The 21,679-nt window shown below is 42.5% G+C and overlaps 1 protein-coding gene across 2 annotated transcripts in view; it reads left to right on the top strand.

The window, feature by feature from the left end:
* ASXL2 (ASXL transcriptional regulator 2) overlaps nt 1–10,029 on the top strand; it is a gene marked incomplete at both ends in the record, with an annotated part of 115,963 nt that extends 105,934 nt beyond the window's left edge. For both annotated transcript variants that reach the window (XM_080711755.1, XM_080711756.1), the window contains 3 exons: nt 4,164–4,269; nt 5,040–5,757; nt 7,579–10,029. In XM_080711755.1, coding sequence (XP_080567881.1) covers nt 4,164–4,269; nt 5,040–5,757; nt 7,579–10,029 — 3,275 coding nt within the window. The remainder of the gene's footprint in view (nt 1–4,163; nt 4,270–5,039; nt 5,758–7,578) is intronic.
* Between the last annotated feature and the right edge of the window lie 11,650 nt (nt 10,030–21,679).

The following is a 21,679-nucleotide window of genomic DNA, read 5'->3' as shown; positions in this document are numbered from 1 at the left end:
TGAGATGGAGAATTGCAGGTTTGAGGACAGCCTTAGCAAGTAGTGAGACTCTTAACCTAGCTTGACTGTTTCAAAATAAAAATAAAATAGGTCTGTCTGAGGGTGTAGCTCAAAGGTAGAATGCCCTAGTACCACCAAAAATATAACAATAGAAAGAAAGGAAGGAAGGAAGGAAGGAAGGAAGACAGAAAGAGTTCTACCTTATGTTGTTGCCCAGGATCTTTGTGCACTTGAAACCATAACAAAGGCATATTAATGGGAAATTTTCCACCTTATAAGGTATTTAAACAATTTTGGAAGGCAAAGGACAGGAAGTGCAGGGGATGGTGGCACAAGTCTATAATCCTAGCTATTCAGAAGGCTGAGGAAGGAGGATTGCAAATTTGAGGTCAGCTTGGGCAACTTAGCAAGACTCTGTCTCAGAAAAAAATAAGTCTGGGAGTACAGCTCAGTGGTAGAGCACTCATATAGGCCCTCAGTATTCACACACACACACACACACACACACACACACACACACACACACACACACACACGGTAAAGTAATCTGAGTGAAACACAGTGCCAGAACAAAATAAGTCTGGGAGTACAGCTCAGTGGTAGAGCACTCCTAGGCCCTCAGTATTCACACACACACACACACACACACACACACACACACATACACACACGGTAAAGTAATAAATCTGAGTGAAACATGGTGCCAGAACAAAATAAGTCTGGGAGTACAGCTCAGTGGTAGAGCACTCCTAGGCCCTCAGTATTGACACACACACACACACACACACACACACACACACACACACACACACACACACACAAAAAAAAAAAAAAAGGGTAAATAATTAATCTGAGTGAAACACAGTGCTGGACTTTACCTGGAGCCTGTATAACCAAGTGAACTAGAAAAGGGTCGGGCAAATGTGTTTCTCTTATTTAGGTCACCTGGAAACAATACAGTCTTGTAGGCCCCATCTCTAAACATTTTGATTCAATTCTAGATTAATGCCCAGAAATTGAGATTCTGTTCATCAGAGTATTAGGATTCTTGTATGGTGCTGTGCATCCTAGTCCGTCAGCAGTGAGGTGACCTCTTTATTATGCCAGCCCCCAGGGTACCCAACAGAAAAAGAGATCGATGAAAACTTTTAAAAAACGCTCTGCGCTGTATGTGTATTTATAAAATTGGCATCTTTGAAACGTATAGTTAAATGGTAGTACATTTTAATAAATACGGGCCATGACTGAGAATTATTGACTGGCCACTAGTGCTACATGTGCCCTGATTTAACAGATTTACTGAGGCAAATAACAAGACTATTAAAATCTTACTTATGGTTGAGTGTTCAAACAATATGTGAAGTATCTGTCAGCATTTGCAGTTTTTAACCCAGACTGCTGAAAAACGCCTGGGGAGTTTTTGAAAGCATCGATGTCTTCACACCACTGTCAGATTTAAGTTACTCTAAAATAGTCCCTGCGCATTAGTGTTGAGGTTTTTGTTGTTGTTTATAAGTTTTCCCAACCGATTCTAATATGCAGCAATAATTGAAGCCACTGGGTATATTGTTTTTATTTCAAATAGTACCTCTGTTTTTCAATATACCTGGAATAGAAAATAATTGCTAAAAAGACATAGTATTGCCAAAGAATAGATTGAATTAATTCTGAGCTTTAAAATAAAAGTGTGTGTAAGGAGAGCATTAGGAGTGCTGTTCGCTGGTTGCGTTGATCATATCCTTGGCAGCGTTAGAAGCATGGGGTAACAGACACCCATGTCGCTCTCTGGGATTGCTGACTTCCCTGTCTCTCTCGCTCTGTCTCTGTCTCTTTCTTGTGCCGGGGATAGAACCCAAAGCGTATCACACTGCGCTGTACTGCCAGCCCCTGACATACTTTCCTAGAGCAAACTCATGTGAAAGGTATCTCCTGATGGTAATTTTAGTCCTTTTTTTCATACTTTTTTTCTGAAGTAGTTGAAATCACAAGCACTTTAAAACATGCCAGTTATAGCTACCTTTTTTAAAGCATAGATAAGGCCGGGTGTGGTGGCGCATGCTTGTAATCCCCGCGCTTGGGAGGCAGAGACAGCAGGATCACGCAGGTTCGAAGCCAGCCGCAGGCGCTGGCTTAGGAGACCCTGTTTCCAAATAAAAATGTAAAAATAGGTCTGGGAGTGTAGCCCGGAGGTAGAAGGGCTTCCAGGAACCCCAGTACCACCAAAAAAAAAAAAAAGCATAGATAAGGAAGAGTTTGCTTCCTCAACCCTCAGTTTTTTGTAAGTAGATACTATTAACCATGATACCTTGGTTATTACTTTTACTTTTTTTATAAGGAATTGACCTATAATTATGTGATCATGTTTTCAGAGCAACAAAAGTTCTGAGCACTGTCAGTATGTGAACAGAGTTTAATACTTTTATTCATCATTCTTTGACACACAGTAGAATCAATACCAGGAGTTGGACTCGAACAGCCGAATTCCTTTTCTCTCAGTCTCTTTTGCCCATGACTGTGATGTCCATGGTCCTCTAATGCTTTTTCTTTCCTTTTTTTTTTTAACCCCCAGGAGGTCTTAAACTTCAAAATCTGCCATTTCTACCTCTTATTCCCTGATGTCCTGGGTATGAGAGTATAGAAGGGAGCAGCCTGTCTGAGCCCCAAGGTTGAAGATGGCCTACGAGCAGTCAGTTCTCTGCTGTTGGAGTGGGAAGGCTTGAGGTGGTCGGTAGTACATGCAGTGAATGGCAGTGCAGAGCAGCTTGTTGGGGTGTGTGGAGTCTTGTTGGTAGGGCACTGCACTGGTACAGTGTCTGGGATGGGAGAAACGTAACAGCTGCAGAACAACCCCCGTCCTTTTCTCTTGGAATCTCAAATGCCTTTAAACAATCCAGAGCTTTTCATTTTGTTATTAAAAGTAAGTATCCTAAGATAAAATTTTCCTTGGAGAAACCTAACTTTTTTTTTTTTCCGGTGGTACTGGGGGTGGAACCCAGAGGCTTTCTACCTCCAGGCTACACTTCCAGACCTATTTTATATTTTATTTGGAAACAGGGTTTCGCTAAGTTGCTGAGAGCTTCACTAAGTAGTTGAGGCTGGCTTTGAATCTGTGCGATCCTCCTGTCTCAGCCTCCCAAGTGCAGGGATTACAAGCGTGCGCCACCATGCCCGGCCTGGAGAAACCTAACTTGAACAAAATTTTTCTGGTAGAACATAAATTAGAAACTTAAGGTTAGAAGCTGAGCATGATGGTGCACATCTGTAATCCCTGTACTTGGGAGGCTGAGACAGGAGGATTGCATGTTGTAGGCCAGCCTCGGCTAACTTAGGCCCTCCACAACTTAGACCCTGTTTAAAAATAAAACATAGCTGGGCATGGTGGCGCATGCTTGGAATCCCCGCGCTTGGGAGGCGGAGACAGGAGGATCACACAGGTTAAGAGACCCAGTTTCCAAATAAAAAAAATATAAAATAGGTCTGGGAGTGTAGCCCGGAGGAAGAAGGGTTTCTAGGAATCCCAGCACCACCAAAAATAAATAAATAAAAATAAAACATAAAGCTGGGTGTGGTGGTACATGCTTGTAATCCCAGTACTTGGGAGGCTGAGGCAGGAGGATCGCGGTTCAAGGACAACCTCAGCTACTTAGTGAGGCCCTTTGCAACTCAGTGAGACCCTGTTTCAAAATAAAGAATAAAAAGTAGGGGTGGGGCATAGCTTGGAGGTAGAATTCCCCTGGGTTCCAACTCCCCAGTACTGCCAAAAATAAATAAATAAATAAAAAGGCTGGGGGTGTAGCTCAAAGGTTAGAATGCTCCTGTGTTCAGTCCCCAGTACCAATTTTTTTTTCAAAGTTAGAGATAAAAGAAATATGTTTGAAATGTGACATTTGGTGCTTGAAGGAAGCTTTATGGGGGAATCCCAGAGGAAAGGCCCTGTTGCCCTCAGCTGTGTACTGAATATATCTTGGAGTACATTGCAAATGTACTTTTATTTCACCTGGTGGCGTTTAGGTCTTTCTTTGCAGTGAGGTGCTCTGAGAAGCTTCTGTTGCTTTCACATAATAAAATTAAAATTCCTATATGAGTCTTTCATGAGTGAATTATAAATAGTTAAAAGTTACAAATAGCATTTTTCTATTCAATTTATTTTGGGTACATTGCAGGCGAGTTTACACCTGAGATGCAGGTGAGAATTCGACAAGAGATTGAGAAGGAGAAAAGAGTGGAGCCATGGAAGGAACAGTTCTTTGAGAGTTACTATGGTCAGAGGTAATATTAAACTGGATTATTTAAACCAGATTCCTGCACACATCATTCAGTGCCTGATCTCTTTACCTTAACAGTAATTTTAATGCCCAGTTTCCCTTTGATTTTTATTTCAACAATTCTTTACCAAGAAGGTTTTTTTAAGAGTCACTGGTGCACACGCTCAGCATGGTGTTGCAAACCTATAATCCCAGTACTTGGGAGGCTGAAAGAGGGGATCACATGTTCAATCCAGCCTCGTCTTAGACTGTTTCAAAATAAAAAAGGGATGGAGATGTAGCTCTGAGAGAATGCTTCCTAGATTCAATCCCCTGTATCCCACCCTCCCAAATAACTGATGTTCTGTGTATTTTTATAGTAATCATCCCAAAATATAATTTACCCAGAGCCACTCAGAAATTCTCTAATATGGGCCATTATACCCAACATGTAATTAAATAGCTCTCCTCTAGGGTGGCATGGAGTCATACTCCTGTAGTCCCAGTACTTGGGAGGCTGAGACAGGAGGATTGGAGGCTTGAGGCCAGCTTGAGCAACTAAAGAGACTTTCAAAATAAAAAAATAAAATAATGCTGGGGATATAGCTCAGAGTTAGAATGCCCTGGGTTCAATCCCCAGTACTACCCCAAAATGAATATAGATTACTAGAAGGTGTCTTCTCTAATAAAGATATTTATATCACTGAATCAAAACACAAACCTCTATAGTCCTTTTTCTTATAATGCTTTTGTCAATGTTGTATCATTTCTCAACTAGAATATTCTATGTTTTAGTTCTGGCTTGAGCCTTGAAGATTCAAAGAAATTGACTGCTTCCCCCAGTGATCTCAAAGTTAAGAAGACTCCATCTGAGCAACCAAAATCCACACTTCCTGCTGAGGCCTCTCCTGTCAGAGTAGTTCCAGGCGTTCCCCAGTCAGAGTGTAAAGAAGAAGCAGTACAAATGCCATCACAAGTCGGGAAGGAAGGTCACCAGAGCCGGGATGAGGCGGCGCCCGATTTCAAACCCACGGAGCCCCTCCTTGATTCAACAGGTGACACAAAAGAGCTCAGCAGCGCTCTCCCCTGCAAGTGCCCAAAGGACGAGGGTCCCTTGGAGCAGAAGCCAGTCACCTCTGCTGAACAGGAGTCTGAGAAAGAGAATCATCTGAGCACAGCTTCTCATGATAACAAAAGTGAGATCCAGGAAACTCGAGTTATATCCCCGACCAAACCCAAGAGTCCTGAGGTGGAAAAGCCAACAGTGAAGCCCACCGCAGAAGAAGGTCCTCAGGAGACCAGTATGAAAGGAGCTCCCGCAGCCCGTGGTGATCAGAGCCCAGAATGCCTCAAGAGGAAATCCTCTCTCTCTCAACAAGAAGCCCCTGGGAGCTGGGAGAAAAGGCCGCGTGTCACCGAGAATCACCAGCACCAGCAGCCATTTCCGGTTTCGCCACAGCCCTTTCTCAATAGAGGGGACAGGCTCCAGGTGCGAAAAGTACCACCTCTCAAGGTAAAGAGTGGGGATAATTGTAAAGAGCTAGTGTGAACAATAAGTTTTTGTTTATGCCTAATACATTTCAGGTAATTTGTGGCATTTCTTAATGTAGAAAGAGTTATGAGATACTTTGAGATTACACCTCATGATACTAAAATGCATGAACTTTGTGATAGCTATTATAAAATCTACAGCTCTGACTTCTGAATTGTTGGGAATCAGTGTTTTGGCCAGGTATGGTGATGCATGCTTGTAATCCCAGTACTCGGGAAGCTGAGACAGGTTCGAAGCCAGCCTTGGCAATTTAGCAAGACCCTGTTTCCAAATAAATAAAAAAAAATTGGGCTGGGGATATAACTTTGAGATAAAATGCCTCTGGGTTCAATTCCCAGTACCATAAAAATAATGAATTAATTAATTTTAAAAAGAGAATCCATTTTTCTTTTTTGGAACTTCTAATCTTTTTTTTTTTTAAGAAGTTTATTAGAAAGACAGAAATACAGAAAATAGAAATGGCACGGGGGGGAGGGGTGTGACTTGAAATGAATACACCCCTGGAACTTCTAATCTTTTGAGAAATGAAAATGAGAAAATTTCAGTGACCTCATTATTATAAATTTAAGGATTTCCAGAAAGAAGGCGTGCGTTTACTTAGAACTCAGACTTTGCTGGGTATGGTGGCGCTTACTTGTAATCTCAGTATTTGAGAGGCTGAGACAGGAGGGTGGCAGGTTCATAGCCAGCCTCAGCTACTGAGTGAGGCTCTTGCAACTTAGTGAGACTCTTGTTTCAAAATAAAGAATAAAGCTGGGTGTGGTGGCGCACGCTTGTAATCCCAGCACTTGGGAGGCTGAGACAGGAGGATCACACAGGTTCGAAGCCAGCCTCAGCTACTGAGTGAGGCTCTCAGCAACTTAGTGAGACCCTGTTTCCAAATAAAATATAAAATAGGTCTGGGAGTGTAGCCTGAAGGTAGAAAGCCCTTGGATTCCATCCCCAGTACCAAAAAAAAAAAAAGAATTTAAAAAGGCCATATAGCTTAGAGGTAGATGCTCCTGAGTTCAAGTCCCAGTACCACCAAAAAAAAAAAAAAAAAAAAAAAAGGCAAAAAGAGCTCAGTGGCTTACTTTTTAAATAAAATAAAATGCTCTACATTTCTAACAATTATTTGCCTCCCCTTTAAACTCAGCCAGCTACTAGAAAGGCCCACATCTTGATGGCCTGTAATTAACTACAGTAGCTTTCAAATTATCATGTAAGACAGGAGTCAGATTCTCTTATGATATGAAAATTAGTGGTTTTGAACCTGATAGTGTATCAGTTTATCATTTTTAAGCTGGGTGTGGTGGCACACACTTGTAATCCCAGTACTTGGGAAGCTGAGACAAGAGGATCGCAGGGCTCACCCAGCCTCAGCAACATAGGCCCTCTGAAACTTAGTGACGCCCTGTTTCAAAATAAAATAGTAAAATAGGGTTGGGGTTATAACTCAGAGGCAGATTGTCTCTGGATTCCATCTCCAGTACCACAAAAAACTTTTCTTCCCTTAAGGTCTCTAATTTGTAATTTTTAGGATAGGACCCAAACCATACATATTCTTAAAAGGCTGCACAGATAAGTGTAGGAAAATTACTTAAATACATTAGTATATAACCTATATGTGAATGAGCATAGTGGAAGAGAACCTAGACACACACGTGTGAGGCTCAGCTATAGACCTTCCGTATCTTATCACAGGTGCTGTTGTGTTCATGGTCTTAACAATGCAGAAGTTAGTGAAACTTGTTTTACAAATGAACACTAAGCTGTTTCTTTTCCCTCCCCTACTTCTTTCAGATCCCAGTCTCCAGAATCTCCCCCATGCTGTTCCCTACATCGCAGGTCTCTCCCAGGGCTCGTTTTCCAGTCACCATCACTAGTCCTAACAGAACAGGAGCCAGAACTCTTGCAGACATCAAAGCAAAAGCCCAGCTGGTCAAAGCACAGAGAGCTGCAGCCGCCGCCGCAGCTGCAGCCGCCGCAGCCGCCTCAGTTGGAGGGACCATTCCAGGACCTGGCCCTGGGGGTGGACAAGGTCCAGGAGAGGGTGGTGAAAGAAATCCTGCTAGAGGAGGGAGCCCAGGCTCCAACAGAGTCAGTGCAACTGGAAAGGGCCCCACACTGGAACTGGCAGGAACTGGAAGCAGGGGAAGTACGAGAGAGCTTTTACCCTGTGGTCCAGAGACTCGGCCCCAACCCGAGATCAAGACCCCCGGCCAGGCACAGCCTCCTAGTGTTTCTGGAGCACAACTACAGCAAACCCCCTCAGTGCCTTCCACGCCTGTCATCAGTGGAGCATGCACAAGCGTCCCATCACCAGTCCTCCTAGAGAAGTCCAATGATGGAAAACTGAACCCCACCAGAGCCATTGCCACAGTGGCTCCACCTAGCCACCCACAAGGGCCCAGTAGTTGCAGGCAGGAGACTGCTCCTTCCCCAGCAGGGCCTGCCATGATCTCAGGAGCCTCACCTGTTGGTTTTGTAGCTGATGGCACAGTTGAGCCCAAAGCAGGTTCAAGTAAGAATACACCAAACCCTTCAGCCTCCGCAAAAACAACTGCTAGTGCTGCAGTGGATATAACTCCCTCCCCTTTAACATCTTCGTTGACAGCAACCACTTTAGAAAAGCTTCCTGTCCCCCAGACCACTATAACCGTAGCATCTGTCGAATCAGCTATATCCTCAAGCACTTTGCCAGCAGCTTCTAGCCTTAAATCCCCAGGAACTTCTGCAAGTATGAACGGGCCCATCTCAAGACCCAGCTCTAATATCCCTGCTAATAATCCTTTAGTTACGCAGCTGCTCCAGGGCAAAGATGTTCCCATGGAGCAAATTCTGCCTAAACCTCTCACCAAAATTGAGATGAAAACTGTTCCACTGACTACGAAAGAGGAAAAGGGGATGGGCGTACTCATGGGTAGCAGTATAACAGAAAATTCCACCAGAGAGGAAGCTGTTGACAGACAGTCCCATCCGGCACAGATCCAGCAGCTGGGGAAAACCTTGCAGAATAAGCAGCTTCCCCAGGTTCCTAGGCCCCTGCAGCTGTTTTCATCTAAGGACCTGAGGGACTCTAGCACTGACACACACCAGTACCAAGAAGGACTAAGCAAAGCAACCCAGGATCAGATCCTTCAGACTCTCATCCAGAAGGTTCAGAGGCAGAACGAGAACGTCCTCTCATTTGTGCCTCCTTCCCAGTTCAACTTTGCTCACTCAGGTTTCCAGTTAGAAGACATCTCCACAAGCCAGAGGTTCATGCTGGGCTTTGCTGGCAGACGGACATCCAAACCTGCCATGGCAGGCCACTACTTACTTAATATTTCCACCTATGGCCGGGGTTCAGAGAGCGTTAGGAGGACCCATTTCGTAAATCCTGAAGACCGCTTTTGTCTCAGTAGCCCCACTGAGGCCTTGAGAATGGGATACGCAGATTGCAAAAATGCGGCAGGAGATAGCAGCAGCAGCCAAGAAGGTGAAACTGACGAGGAGAGTACTGGCGACGAGCAGGAGGCTGGCTCGGTGCAGGAGGAGCCCCAGGCTTCCCAGGGCTCTAGCAAGCATGACACGAGTTCAGGAGCCCACAGTAGGGAAGCCCCATCAGCCAGTGATTGCTTAGCTAACAAGAATGTGAAGGCCGAGACACCAGTGAGTGAGCAGACCACCTTGAGCAAGGAGAACTACCTGCTCACCAGAGGCCAAACATTTGATGAAAAGACCCTAGCCAGAGATTTTATTCAGGTAGCACAGAAACAAATGGCTCATGCGGTGAGAGGTAAGACGATGCGCAGCAGCCCTGAGCTATTCAGTTCCACTGCTCTTTCTCTACCTGCAGACAGCCCCACGCATCAGCCTCTGCTCCTTCCACCACTGCAGACCCCTAAGTTGTATGGAAGCCCCACACAGATAGGGCCAAGTTACAGAGGCATGATCAATGTATCCACCTCCTCGGACATGGACCATAGCTCTGCTGTGCCAGGCAGCCAGGTGTCTAGCAATGTAGGTGATGTCATGTCCTTCTCAGTCACTGTTACCGCCATCCCTGCTAGCCAAGCTATGAATCCCAGCAGCCATGGCCAGAAGATTCCCGTGCAGGCCTTTCCTGAAGAGAATAGCATAGAGGACAGGCCTTCAAAGTGCTACTGCCGGTTGAAAGCCATGATCATGTGCAAAGGGTGTGGGGCTTTCTGCCACGATGATTGCATCGGGCCCTCCAAGCTGTGCGTCTCCTGCCTCGTGGTTCGGTAATAAGACTGGAAAGATACACTGTATAGGAGGGGGAGGGAAGAATTAACAAGATGTGTTTTTACATTCTTTTAGAATCACAGAAATAAGGTTTCAGCTGTCTCTTGAGACAACTATTAATCAGGAATACAGAGTACAGGTATTTTACATTCTAGAGGAAGAGCACCTTGTATAGTAAGTCTAAGTCAAGCAAGACTTTGTGAATTTGTGACAAGTTTGCACTTATAAAATCATGTAAATATGTCACATTTTGTTTAACATTTTTCCAAGTGTTTAAGTAATGATGTGTTACTTTGAATTCAGATTTATGTTCCATTTTATGTGACTCTGAGAAAAGTTGATTGCCATGCATGGTGAAAGGAAGCTATCTCTCCCTTCTGACCTTTGAACTGAGACCAGGAGGAGGAGGAGGAGTATAAAGGAACAGCTGTTCACGCTGATGTTTTCACAGCTTGGCTGCAGGTTATTCATAGGTTATTTGGCCTTCACACAATTTGATTTGCAGGTTTACTCAGTCCTTTACCTTAGGCAGAACCTTGTGAGGTGGAAGTTTTTAGTAAGGTATCACTGTCACAGGCAGTGTTTCTGACCCTGGAAGCCCTGACGGGGTTCTTGGCTCCTGTCAACCAGTACTGTCACCAAGGGGAGCCCTGCTGTTCCCTGATCCCACCCCCTGGCCTGAGACAGTGAATGTGTCTGTGACAGGGCCTTTGTGGGCCCCACTGTGTGGCTGCAGTCTGTGCATAGTGGCAGTTCCAGCAATAAATACCCCATCATGAGAGCCCACAAACACGTTGAAATACTAGTATAAGATGAACAGACAAGTGTTAGAGTTGGGTGATTTGAACGTGTCCTGTTGGACAAGGGGAATGAAACTGCAGGAACTCTAATAAACTGAATGTATAGAACTTTGGGAAATGATTTTAACACTAGAAATAAGGTAGCCTTTTTTTTCTCTTCCCTTCCATCCCTTAACCTAGAGTTAAGAGCTCCTAGTGACACATTGGTTCCTTCTGTCAATCTCTTTTGGCCTCCCAGGCATCTAAGGAGGATGGAGTGATCTTACTAGATCTTAGCTTAAACACTTGTATGCACACTCGCACCGTACAGGACACTGCTGCTTTAGGAAGCATGCCCGCTGATTGGGAAGCACTGCTGTCTGCTTGAGGCATGCCTAATGCACTGGGCTTGGAAAAGACGAGAAGTTAACTCCAGTTTTTTTTTTTTTTTCTCTTTGTTGTTTTTGAATTCTCTATTGACTGCAGATTTTTGAATACCTACTCTTTATGTCATGGTTGAAAAGCATTTAAAAAAAAATTCTACAGTTTACCAGAATCTGGTATGAAATAGAAGATTGTCAGTTTATACCATTCACATATTTTATTTCAAGTCTTCTAATTCAGTGTGTAAAGTAAAAATATTAGCACAACCTAGTACAGTTCTATTTGTACTTAATATTCAAGATGTGATGCTTAGAAAAGTTCAGAACAGTTTAAACTGTTCTGTTAATTAAATCACATTCCAGATTAGGAGAAAGGAGGCAATAATCTGTTTTGCCCCGTTCTGCTACCCACCTATGCCCTCCCCATCTCCTGTATCAGACACCATTTAAATACAGTCCCTGCTCAGAACGCCAAAAGAAACTCACTGTTTTCCATTTTCTTTTCTGGATCTTTTGTTGTGGCTCAAGCCCAGTATAGGATTAAAATGTGTTTCAGATTCAGCCAAGACAATATCATGTTCTTCCATCTTCCCCTTTTCTTCCAGCATACTCATAGCTAAAAGATAAGGAAGACTGCGAGGATCCAGGGATTAAAAAGTCTTTAAGTGAAGGACCGTAGGAAATAGCAGGGTTCTGCTTCCAGTTTTTCAGTGCCCTGAGTAATCCCTAGTGGGATTTAAAGACTCCTTGCTGGGTGGGACTCCTTCCCAGCCCGGTCACTCCCCACCCCAGTGGCAGCACTGAGGGTTGATTTGGTGCTGGAAGAGGTAGAGTATTTCAGAATTGACCCTATACTAAATGTCAGTCATCTCCTTGAACTGATGAAGGTAATTTTTCTGTTTCACTCCTTTCCTGCCAGAAAGGCTTTCTTTCCTCCATGACTCCCTTAATCAGAGGATGGACAGACTCTAACCAGGACGGGAGGAAGGCATCAGGGATTTTCAGGCTCATCTAGAGAGGAAACCACACCGTGCCTCTTCCTATGGACCCAGGCTCCTGTGCATGTGGGTCCTTGGTGTTGCTATTCACTAGATCCCCTAATGATAATACCCAGCTGAATATTTGCATTGAGAATACATCAGAGATATATTACCAACTAGGAACACTGTCTCATACTTGACCAGATGAGAGAATAGATTCTCTTAAGTTGGTAGTAAATTAAATATTGGTTAGGTGTAAAAACAATGCTTTCAAGTAGAAAGCCATTTGTCTTACAAGGTGAATAGAAAAAAATACATTATTGGAGTATCTACTCCCTTACCTTTAAAGCAATTTTTATCTTAGCTTTTGCTTTGTTTACCTTTAAATTCTGGTATGTTCCGATAGGTGCTACCTGAGTATTAAGTGGCACCACTTAAGGACTAGTCAGATTCTAGCGTGAAGCACATGCCTCTAATGTACCCTCTCCATCCTTCAGGTATCCTCCATTTCAGGTCACCTCTGGGAGAGGGTATTCATGATAAGTCATCTCCGTCTAGTTTATCAACGTTCTAAGTTGTCCAGTAGAAAGTTCCCTGAATCTTAAAAAATGTTTGGTTAATCAAAAATTTTCATATCCTATAAACAGAAAATAAAGCCAAATAACCTGGAGTTGTGTGCCCTGCTTCAGCTCCCTAACCCCTGTGCTCATGCTCAGGGTACTGAAGTTTTTTGTGGTATTCTTTGTGATATTTTTAATAAGAGCTGGCCAAGGGGGGATTTTTTCTTGGGGTGTGGGGAGCATGCACATCAGCTGGGAAGGCACACAGACGTAGATGTTTTAGCTCTTCTCGGATTTAAATAACCAAAGGAAGACCTCAATGCCTTCCAGGTGAAGGTGCAATGTCATGCCTATTAATGACCTGCCAGTCACCATCCTAACTGCTTGTTCTTGCCTTCCTCCACCTTCGAGATCCTCTAAGAGCCCTTTGGTTAAAGCACTGTTCTAAGGACAGGTTTTCTCTGGTCATTGTGTGGAACTCACAGTTTCAGGGTTGCTTTCTCTTTGACATCACATTCATAGCAAGGAGGGAAAAGTCTTCCCATCGTAATACAGTAGTGTGCTAAGTGAAAGACTTGGCCAAGGGTAGTTTTCAACTCAATTTATAGAATAGTCCAAAGAGACTGAGAAGCGTGGTGATAGGCAGGGACCTTTCCTACATGTTTCAATACCTACATACCTATTGAGAGAAGACAGTAGGTAAGACGTTTCCTCAAGTCGAAGCAATAGCTTCATAGAGTCTTGGTTACTTTATTTTTTTTAATGCTTTACATTTGATACAACTATTAAAGATCAATTTTAAAAATAGCTTTCCAGTAATATATTTTAAGTAATATATATTTTAATATCTATGTAAAAAGTGACAGTGGAAGACTTTGAATTTCTCATATATGGTATGTTTGATGTAGGACCTCACTGTTAAGGCACAAATTATCTCAAAGGAAATTATACTCAGATTATTTCCAAAAAAATGCAATAAGGGGAATAGTTTGGAGGGTTATTTTTATTTTAAATGAAAGTTGACTTACTGACCACAAGCTATTTTCCCCCCTCTGGCTGTAAGGTTTGTATAGACTGGTTTGTTAAATGCTAAACTTTTTGTGTCTTTTGCCTTTTTAAAGGAATTGTTAACATTGGAATTGAGGGTATGTACAGAGAAGTTGGTGTCAACACCATTTAATAAGTCATATTTTTTCACAAATATAGAAAAATCATTTTACATAAGAATTTTAAGTATTTGCAATAAATATATGTATATAGATTGTATGTATTCATATATTCTTATTTTTCATTTTATTATTAAGTAAAAGATAATTAAAAATGAAATTTAAACCCTTGGAGTTTTTGGTGAATCTTGAGGTCTGACACATACCTGAGTGTGGCTTGGGAAGGGCTCAGTTGTTGCCCTGTACTAGTATGAGGAGGTCCACAGGTGCACGGAAGAGAAAAAAATAATAATTTGGTGAAAAACAAAAGGACTGGGGCTGTAGATCAGAGGTAAAATGCTCCTGGGTTCAATCCGTAGTACCAAAAGTAAATAAGTGAATAAACAGTGGTAAGGAAATACCTCAAGGGAAATAAGTTTTTCTTTCTCCATGTTAATTAATAATTCATTAGAAGACATTTACTGCCACAGTCTGCCTGGCTGGGGACCAGGTGAAAAAATAATTTTGTGCTGGGTATGGCGGCGCAGTCTGTAATCTCAGTACTTGGGAGGCTGAGACAGGAGGATCACAGGTTAAGAGGTAGCCTCTTTAACTTAGTGAGATCCTTAACCTAGGGAGACCCTGTTTCAAAAATAAAAAGTGCTGGGGGCTTACCTCAGTAATCTTGTAAAGATGTTAAAAAAAAAAAAAAAAGCTTTTTTTTTTTTTTTTTTGCCGTCTTGGGATGGAACCCAGGGGCATTTGACCTCCGAGCTACACCCCCTGCCCTATTTTTTATTCTTTATTTTGAAACCAGGTCTCACTGAGTTGCAAAGGGCCTCACTAAGTAGCTGAGGCTGTCCGTAAACCACAATCCTCCGGTCTCAACCTCCCGAATGCTGGGATGACAAGTGTGCGCCACCACACCCGGCTCAAAGCATCTATGTTTTGATTAGACTGTTTCAGCATTTGACACTTGAATGTGGACCTCCCTGTGTTGGGAAGGGCAGTTACGGAGATGAGGACCAAGTCCGATATTCAGAGCCAGTTGTCTCAGTCCTACCACCAGGTTGCAATCTAAGAATTTATTTTATGAATAACATGCCAGTCGTGGTAGAGTACACCTATATTCCTGGTACCTCGAAGGCTGAGATGGAAGGTTTGCAGGTTCAAGACCAGCCTCAGCAACTTAGACTCCCAGCAACCTAGTGAGGCCCTGTTACAAAACAAAAAGGGCTGGGGATATAGCTTGAAGGTAGAACACCCTGGGTTCATCCTCAGTACAAAAAAATAAAAAATGAATAATGTATAGATTCATTGATGGCCAAAAAAAATTGGTAAGGTCAAATGATTATGAATGTATTTTGATGACCCATGAAACTGAGTATATTAGGATTCACTTGTTCTCAGAATTGTTCAACTCTGTTTTTTTGTGGGTTTTTTTTTTTTTTTTTTTTTTGGTGGTACTGGGGTTTTTGGAAGCCCTTCTAAAAACCTCTAGCTACACTCCCACAGGCTATACTCCCAGACCTATTTTTATACTTTTTTATGTGGAGACAGGGTCTCTTAAGCCAGCACAGCTGGCTTCGAACCTGCGCGATCCTCCTGTCTCTGCCTCCCAAGCGCAGGGATTACAAGCATGGGCCACCACACCCGGCTGCTCTGATTGTTTTCACTGAAGAAAAACAAACAAACAAAAAAAACATAATAGGATACACAGCTGTGGTCTTAAATCCTATTCAGAATCAAAATTTCAAACATCTGTGTTACATAAAGTCGTTGTATGCTGACTCAGCCATCCAAGAGAAACATTCTAGGTCTCAGCTGGGAATGTACTTTTTTTTTTTTTTTTTTTTTTGCAGGTCTGGGAATGAAACCCAGGGGCATTTGACCTCTGAGCTACACCCCCTGCCCTGTTTTTTATTCTTTATTTTGAAACAGGGTCTCACTAAGTTACGGAGGGCCTAAGTAGCTGAGGCTGTCCAGTCTCAGCCTCCTGAATGCTGGTATTACAAGCATGCGCCACCACGCCCAGCTTGAAATGTACTGTTTCTAAAGGAAATTGAGTAAGTCTCAGGAACGTCTACATCCTCTTAATTCCCATGTATGTAATATAAATGGAGGTGAAATATTTAAATGTGTGTAAATCGTCCATTATGACTTTTCACAGTGACACTATTGCTAGCATATTTTTATCATTATTTACTTTTTTATTTTATTTTATTTTATTTGGTGGTACTGGGGTTCCTGGAAACCCTTCTATCTCCGGGCTACACTCCCAGACCTATTTTATATTTTTATTTGGAAACTTTTTTAAGCCAGCACGGCTGGCTTCGAACCTGTGTGATCCTCCTGTCTCCACCTCCCAAGCCCGGGGATTACAAGCGTGTGCCACCACGCCCGGCTTTATCATTATTTAAATGGACTGTGTACCTCATGGGAAATGAAATTAATATTCAGGAGAGACATGAAAACCTAACAGTGTAGCTGGTCTGTCTGTTGCTGAGTGAGAAAGCAGTATACCAGAACACAGGACAGCTTCAACATAGATCCCCAGCTGCCCCTTGGTCTCAGAGTCAAAAACCAGTGTTCATTGCTTCTTACATTACTTGACCTCAGCTCTTCAGAAGTCAGATTTTCTGCAATGTTTCTGACTTCATGTGCAAATCATGTCTACTAATTGAAATATGTATTCGGTGCCTGATCTGTGCTAAGCACTACTGAAGTGCTGGTTATGCAAAGGTAAGCAGAATCAGTCATGGACATGGTCAGGAGGTCTTCCCAGAGTAGTACATGTTCACCGAGCATGTTCAGGTTCAAAGGTAGTCGGTGCCAGCGTTCCCCGCGGCATGCTGAAGTGCCATGTGAGTTCTAAAGGAGAAGAGCATTTTAGGTTCTGGGCAGAAGGTAAAACGTGAAAAGGCATTAAAGCCAGGCAGTATGAAAGTGAGGAGCCTTCTTAAGTTTTTACCCTTTGGGGGAGCTATTGTGAAAGTACAGATTTGTTAATAGAAAAATTAAAAGTCTCTAAAAAGGCTAAAAAGCAAGTTCCTTAGGATTGATTCAGGACAGTATTATGTTCAATTATACCTTTCAAACAACTTAGTAAATAACATGGCTTTCCTATCACTCTCCAAACCCAAAAAAAGTAAAAGAAATTTTTTAAAACATTTAAGATGATTTTCTTCTTAAAATTAGTAAGGAACTGAGTCCCTTCATTTTGAATTGTTTTTTTTCCTCCATAATGGGTAAAATGACTTGTGTCTCTTTGCTTTTTTATTTTAACATAGTAGAATTGGCTTTTATTTTCTTCTTCCTCAAGTGAGAGCTTGAATTTAAAAGGGCTTCAGCGTGACTTGATACTTTTTCATTTTAGTAGCCCAAAGCCAATTCTTAGGACATTATAGGTAATGAGATTTTAAGAGAATAAATTGCTATGTTTTGTTACTGCCACTGTTGAATTTTTCTTACGACTTGTCCTTATTGGAATTGCAGTTAAATTTCTTTATGCCAGAATATCTGTGTTTACATTTCAGTCAGGGTTTGTAGGTATACGCCTCTATGTAATGTAATGTTAAGTGTGTCTGGGAACTAGGAGAATGTATCTCGTCTACTTCCCTAACACTTGGTGACTTCCAGCAATGGTTGGGCTTTTTTAATAGAGGCTGTCTATTCTAAGGAATAAATATACTTCCATGTAGCTCTTCACCTTAACTTAAAAGACGGAATCCCGAGAAGGTTCTTGTAACAGGAAGAACACAGGGAACCTGACAACTCCAGAGAGGAGGATGCACACAGGCTGGGTAGTGAGTTCTCAAACAGTAACTTCAAAACTCATTTTCCTTGTTCTTCAAACCCAAAATAAATTGGTTGGGGTGGGTTCATCTTAGCTGATTTTCATCTTAGCTGCAAAACCTAGAGGATGCCTTGGGGAGAAGAAAGATAAGCCTGAAATGTGATTTCTTAAGTGAATTTAAATAAGTTTGAATTAAGTAGCTTATTTTTTAAAAGGCTTTGTATTCACTTAACATGATCTTAAATTGCCGTGAGTGTAACATGGAATTCGGTCTGAGACGTTTTCTGGGCTAAAGAATGGTTTTCTCAGCCCAGCATGCTGGCACACGCTTGTAATCCCAGTACTTGGGAGGCTGAGATAGGAAGATTGAAGGTTCAAGACCAGCCTCAGCAACTTGGGCCCTTCACAACTTAAACTGTTTCAAAATAAAAAATAGGGCTGGGTGTGTAGCTTAGAGATAGAATGCCCCTGAGTTCAATCCCTCAAAAAAGAATGGTTTCTCTTGAGCTGTGACAGCTTTTGCACCTAATCTGTATTAAGGGTTGTACTCCTGTATCCATTAGTTGAAATGGAGCAGAGCTTCAGGAATACAATATTAGACCAACTTGAATCAATACTTAATTACGTGTGTGTGTGTGTGTGTGTCTGTGGTACTGGAGATGGAACCCAGGGGCACTATACCTGCGAGCTCTACCCTAGCCCTTTTTTTTTTTTTTTTTTTTTTTTTTTGGTGGTACTGGGGTTCCTGAAAGCCCTTCTACCTCCGGGCTACACTCCCAGACCTATTTTTACATTTTTATTTGGAAACAGGGTCTCCTAAGCCAGCGCACACGGCTGGCTTCGAACCTGCGCAATCCTACTGTCTCCGCCTCCTAAGGACAGGGATTACAAGCGTGCGCCACCACGGCCCAGCCTTAATTACTTTTAATTAGGGATTCTCTCTTTAAATATTAAAATTCAGCTGGGTGTGGTGGCACACACTGAGACTAGAGGATCTCATTCTTGGACAGCCCCAGCTACTTAGGCCCTTTGCAACTCGGTGAGACCCTGTTTCAAAATAAAGAATAAAGCTGGGCGTGGTGGCGCATGCTTGTAATCCCCACGCTTGGGAGGCTGAGACAGGAGGATCGCACAGGTTTGAAGCCAGGCTCAGCTACTGAGTGAGGTTCTCAGCAACTTAGTGAGACCGTGTTTCCAAATAAAATATAAAATAGGTCTGGAAGCATAGCCCAGAGGTAGAAAGCCTCTGGGTTCCACCCTCAGTACCACCAAAAATAAAAGAATAAAAAATAGGGCAAGGGGTGTAGCTTGGAGGTCAAATGCCCCTAGGTTCCAGAACATCTCCAGACCTGCAAAATAAATAAATATATATTCATATTTACTCAATAAGAAAGCAATGTGTAAACCGGCGAGGTGGCATATGCCTGTAATTCCAGCATTCAAGAGGTTGAGACCAGAGTATCGCGATTCGCGGGCAGCCTCAGCTACTTAGTGAAACACTCTGTGACTTAGTGAGACCCTGTTTCAAAATAAAGAATAAAAAACAGGGCAGAGGGTGTAGCTTGGTCGAATATTACCGGGTTTCATCCCCAGACCCACCAAAAAAAAAAAAAAAAAAAAGCAATGTGTAAAATATCAAAATATCTGAAGATACTTTAGAACTTACTTTACACAGACTACATGTCCTTCCAATGGAAAGTATGCTATATAAGATTTTACACTTAGGCCCTCTGCAACTTAGTGAGACCCTATTTCAAAATAAAGAATAAAAAATAGGGCAGGGGGTGTAGCTTGCAGGTAGAATCTCCTTGGGTTCCATCCACAGATTTAAAAAAAAAAAAAAAAAAGATATGTCTTGGTCAACTTTTTTTTTTTTTTTTTTTTTTTTTTTTTGGTGGTACTAGGGGGTAGAACCCAGAGGCTTTCTACCTCCAGGCTATACTCCCAGACCTATTTTTATATTTTATTTAGACACAGGGTCTCACTAAGTTGCTGAGAGCCTCACTAAGTAGCTGAGGCTGGCTTCGAACCTGTGCGATCCTCCTGTCTCAGCCTCCCAAGCGCTGGGATTATAAGATGCGCCATCACACCCAGCTCTTGGTCAACTCTTAAAAAAAAAAAAAGTAATGTTTTCAGATACCTAGAAGTTGAAATAATGAAGTTGAGATTCAACTCAGAAGTCAGTGATTGTTTTCATGTTAGGTTTTCAGACAATAGTGGTTGGAAGACTTACATAGTGACCCCAGCTGAATGTAAACGTAATCCCTCTGCAGAAGATTTAAGCTAATGAAATTCTTCTAGAGCCTCTTCTTTGACTATTCCTTTGTTAGATGAGGAGATAGGTTCTAGGCTGGAAAGGATGTGATCATTCATCCTCTGAATAAAGAACTGCTTATAGAATAAGCTCTTGTAGCCGGCCGTGGTGGTGCACGCATGTAATCCCAGCATTTGGGAGGTTGAGACATGGTGATCACAGTTCGCGGACAGCCTCAGCTACTTAGGCCCTTTGCAACTCAGTGAGACCTGTTTCAGAATAAAAGAATTAAAAAGGCTGGGGGTGGAGCTCAGAGGTAGAATGCCCCTGGGTTCCATCCCCAGTACCACACACACAATAAGCTCTTGGAGAACCCACAATTTCTAGGGCCCATGAGACAAGTACATGAAAAATGATGATTTGCCGGGCGTGGTGGCGCACGCTTGTAATCCCCGCGCTTGGGAGGCGAAGACAGAAGGATCGCGCAGGTTCGAAGCCAGACGCGCTGGCTTAAGAGACCCTGTTTCCAAAAATAAAAGTATAAAACCTGTCTGGGAGTGTAGCCCGGAGGTGGAAGGGCTTCCAGGAACCCCAGTACCACCAAAAAAAAAAAAAAAGATTAAACTTCCTCAGCCAGGCGTTGTGCATGCCTGCAATCCCAGTACTTGGGAAGCTGAGACAGCAGGATCGCCAAGTTGGAGGACAGCTTCAGCAAGTAGGCTTTCGGCAATCTAGTGAGACCCTGTTTCAAAACAAAAATTAAAAGACCTTTTTTCTTAGCCGTAAGTGCTTTGACCATGTTTTTCCAGAACTCATCTTAGTTCAGTAACTCACTGCATTATACCTTTTCCCAGCACCAAGAGAAAAAGAAGAAACGACCTTTTGTTGGTCTTACCCACATGGGGGTTTTCATGCCATCCTCACTATCATCATTCCGCTCACTTACAGACTGTTCCTTTTATTGGTCGTATAGAAACTACCTTCTTAAACGTTGAATGTATAATAATGTTTCTGCACAAGGACAAAACCTGTATTTTATCCTTATGACTCACCATATGTTGAATAAAGGCATACAGTTCTACTCTAATGACTGTGCCCTTTATTTTTTAAAGGAACCAGTCACCTGGTAGATGGCCTCCTAGACCTTCCCCTGTTTCTGACTGCACAACTGTCCTTGAGTCATAACTAGCACTGGGCACCACAGAGTGCTGATCTCTTTAGGAAATGTTCTAGGGGGGTTCAAGAACTCAATTTGAGCTGGGCACAGAGGTGAATGCCTGTAATCCCAGGACTTAGAGGGCTTACACATTCGAGGACAGCCTATGGTAACTTAGATCCTGTTTCAAAAACAAGCAAAAAGGGCTGGGGTGTGGGACTCAGCGCTGGATTGCCCCAGCATTTAATTCCCCAGTATCACACAAAATACGATTTAAACTTTTAAAACTAAAGGGGAAACTTTTAAAACTAAAGGGGAAACCTATAGTGCAAGCTATAGTAATCAAAACAATGTGGTACTGATAGATGTACCAAACAATTGAAGTAGAATAGTCTAATAAGCCCTTTTGTCAGTGGTCAAATGACTTCCAACATGAGCTTGTGAAGATCAGTGGGAAAGGAGACTTCAACAAATGGTGTTGGGAAAACGTGATGTCCACATGCAAAAGAATGAAGTTCTCTGTATACCATCTAAAAGCAAAGAAAAATTACAGATCTATTAGAAGAAAACTGTTTCATAATTGACTGATTTCTTGGAAGT

The sequence above is a fragment of the Muscardinus avellanarius genome (genome assembly GCF_963383645.1).
Source record: "Muscardinus avellanarius genome assembly, chromosome: 15".
NCBI classification, from domain to species: domain Eukaryota; kingdom Metazoa; phylum Chordata; class Mammalia; order Rodentia; family Gliridae; genus Muscardinus; species Muscardinus avellanarius.
This window is presented reverse-complemented; position numbering and strand designations above follow the sequence as displayed.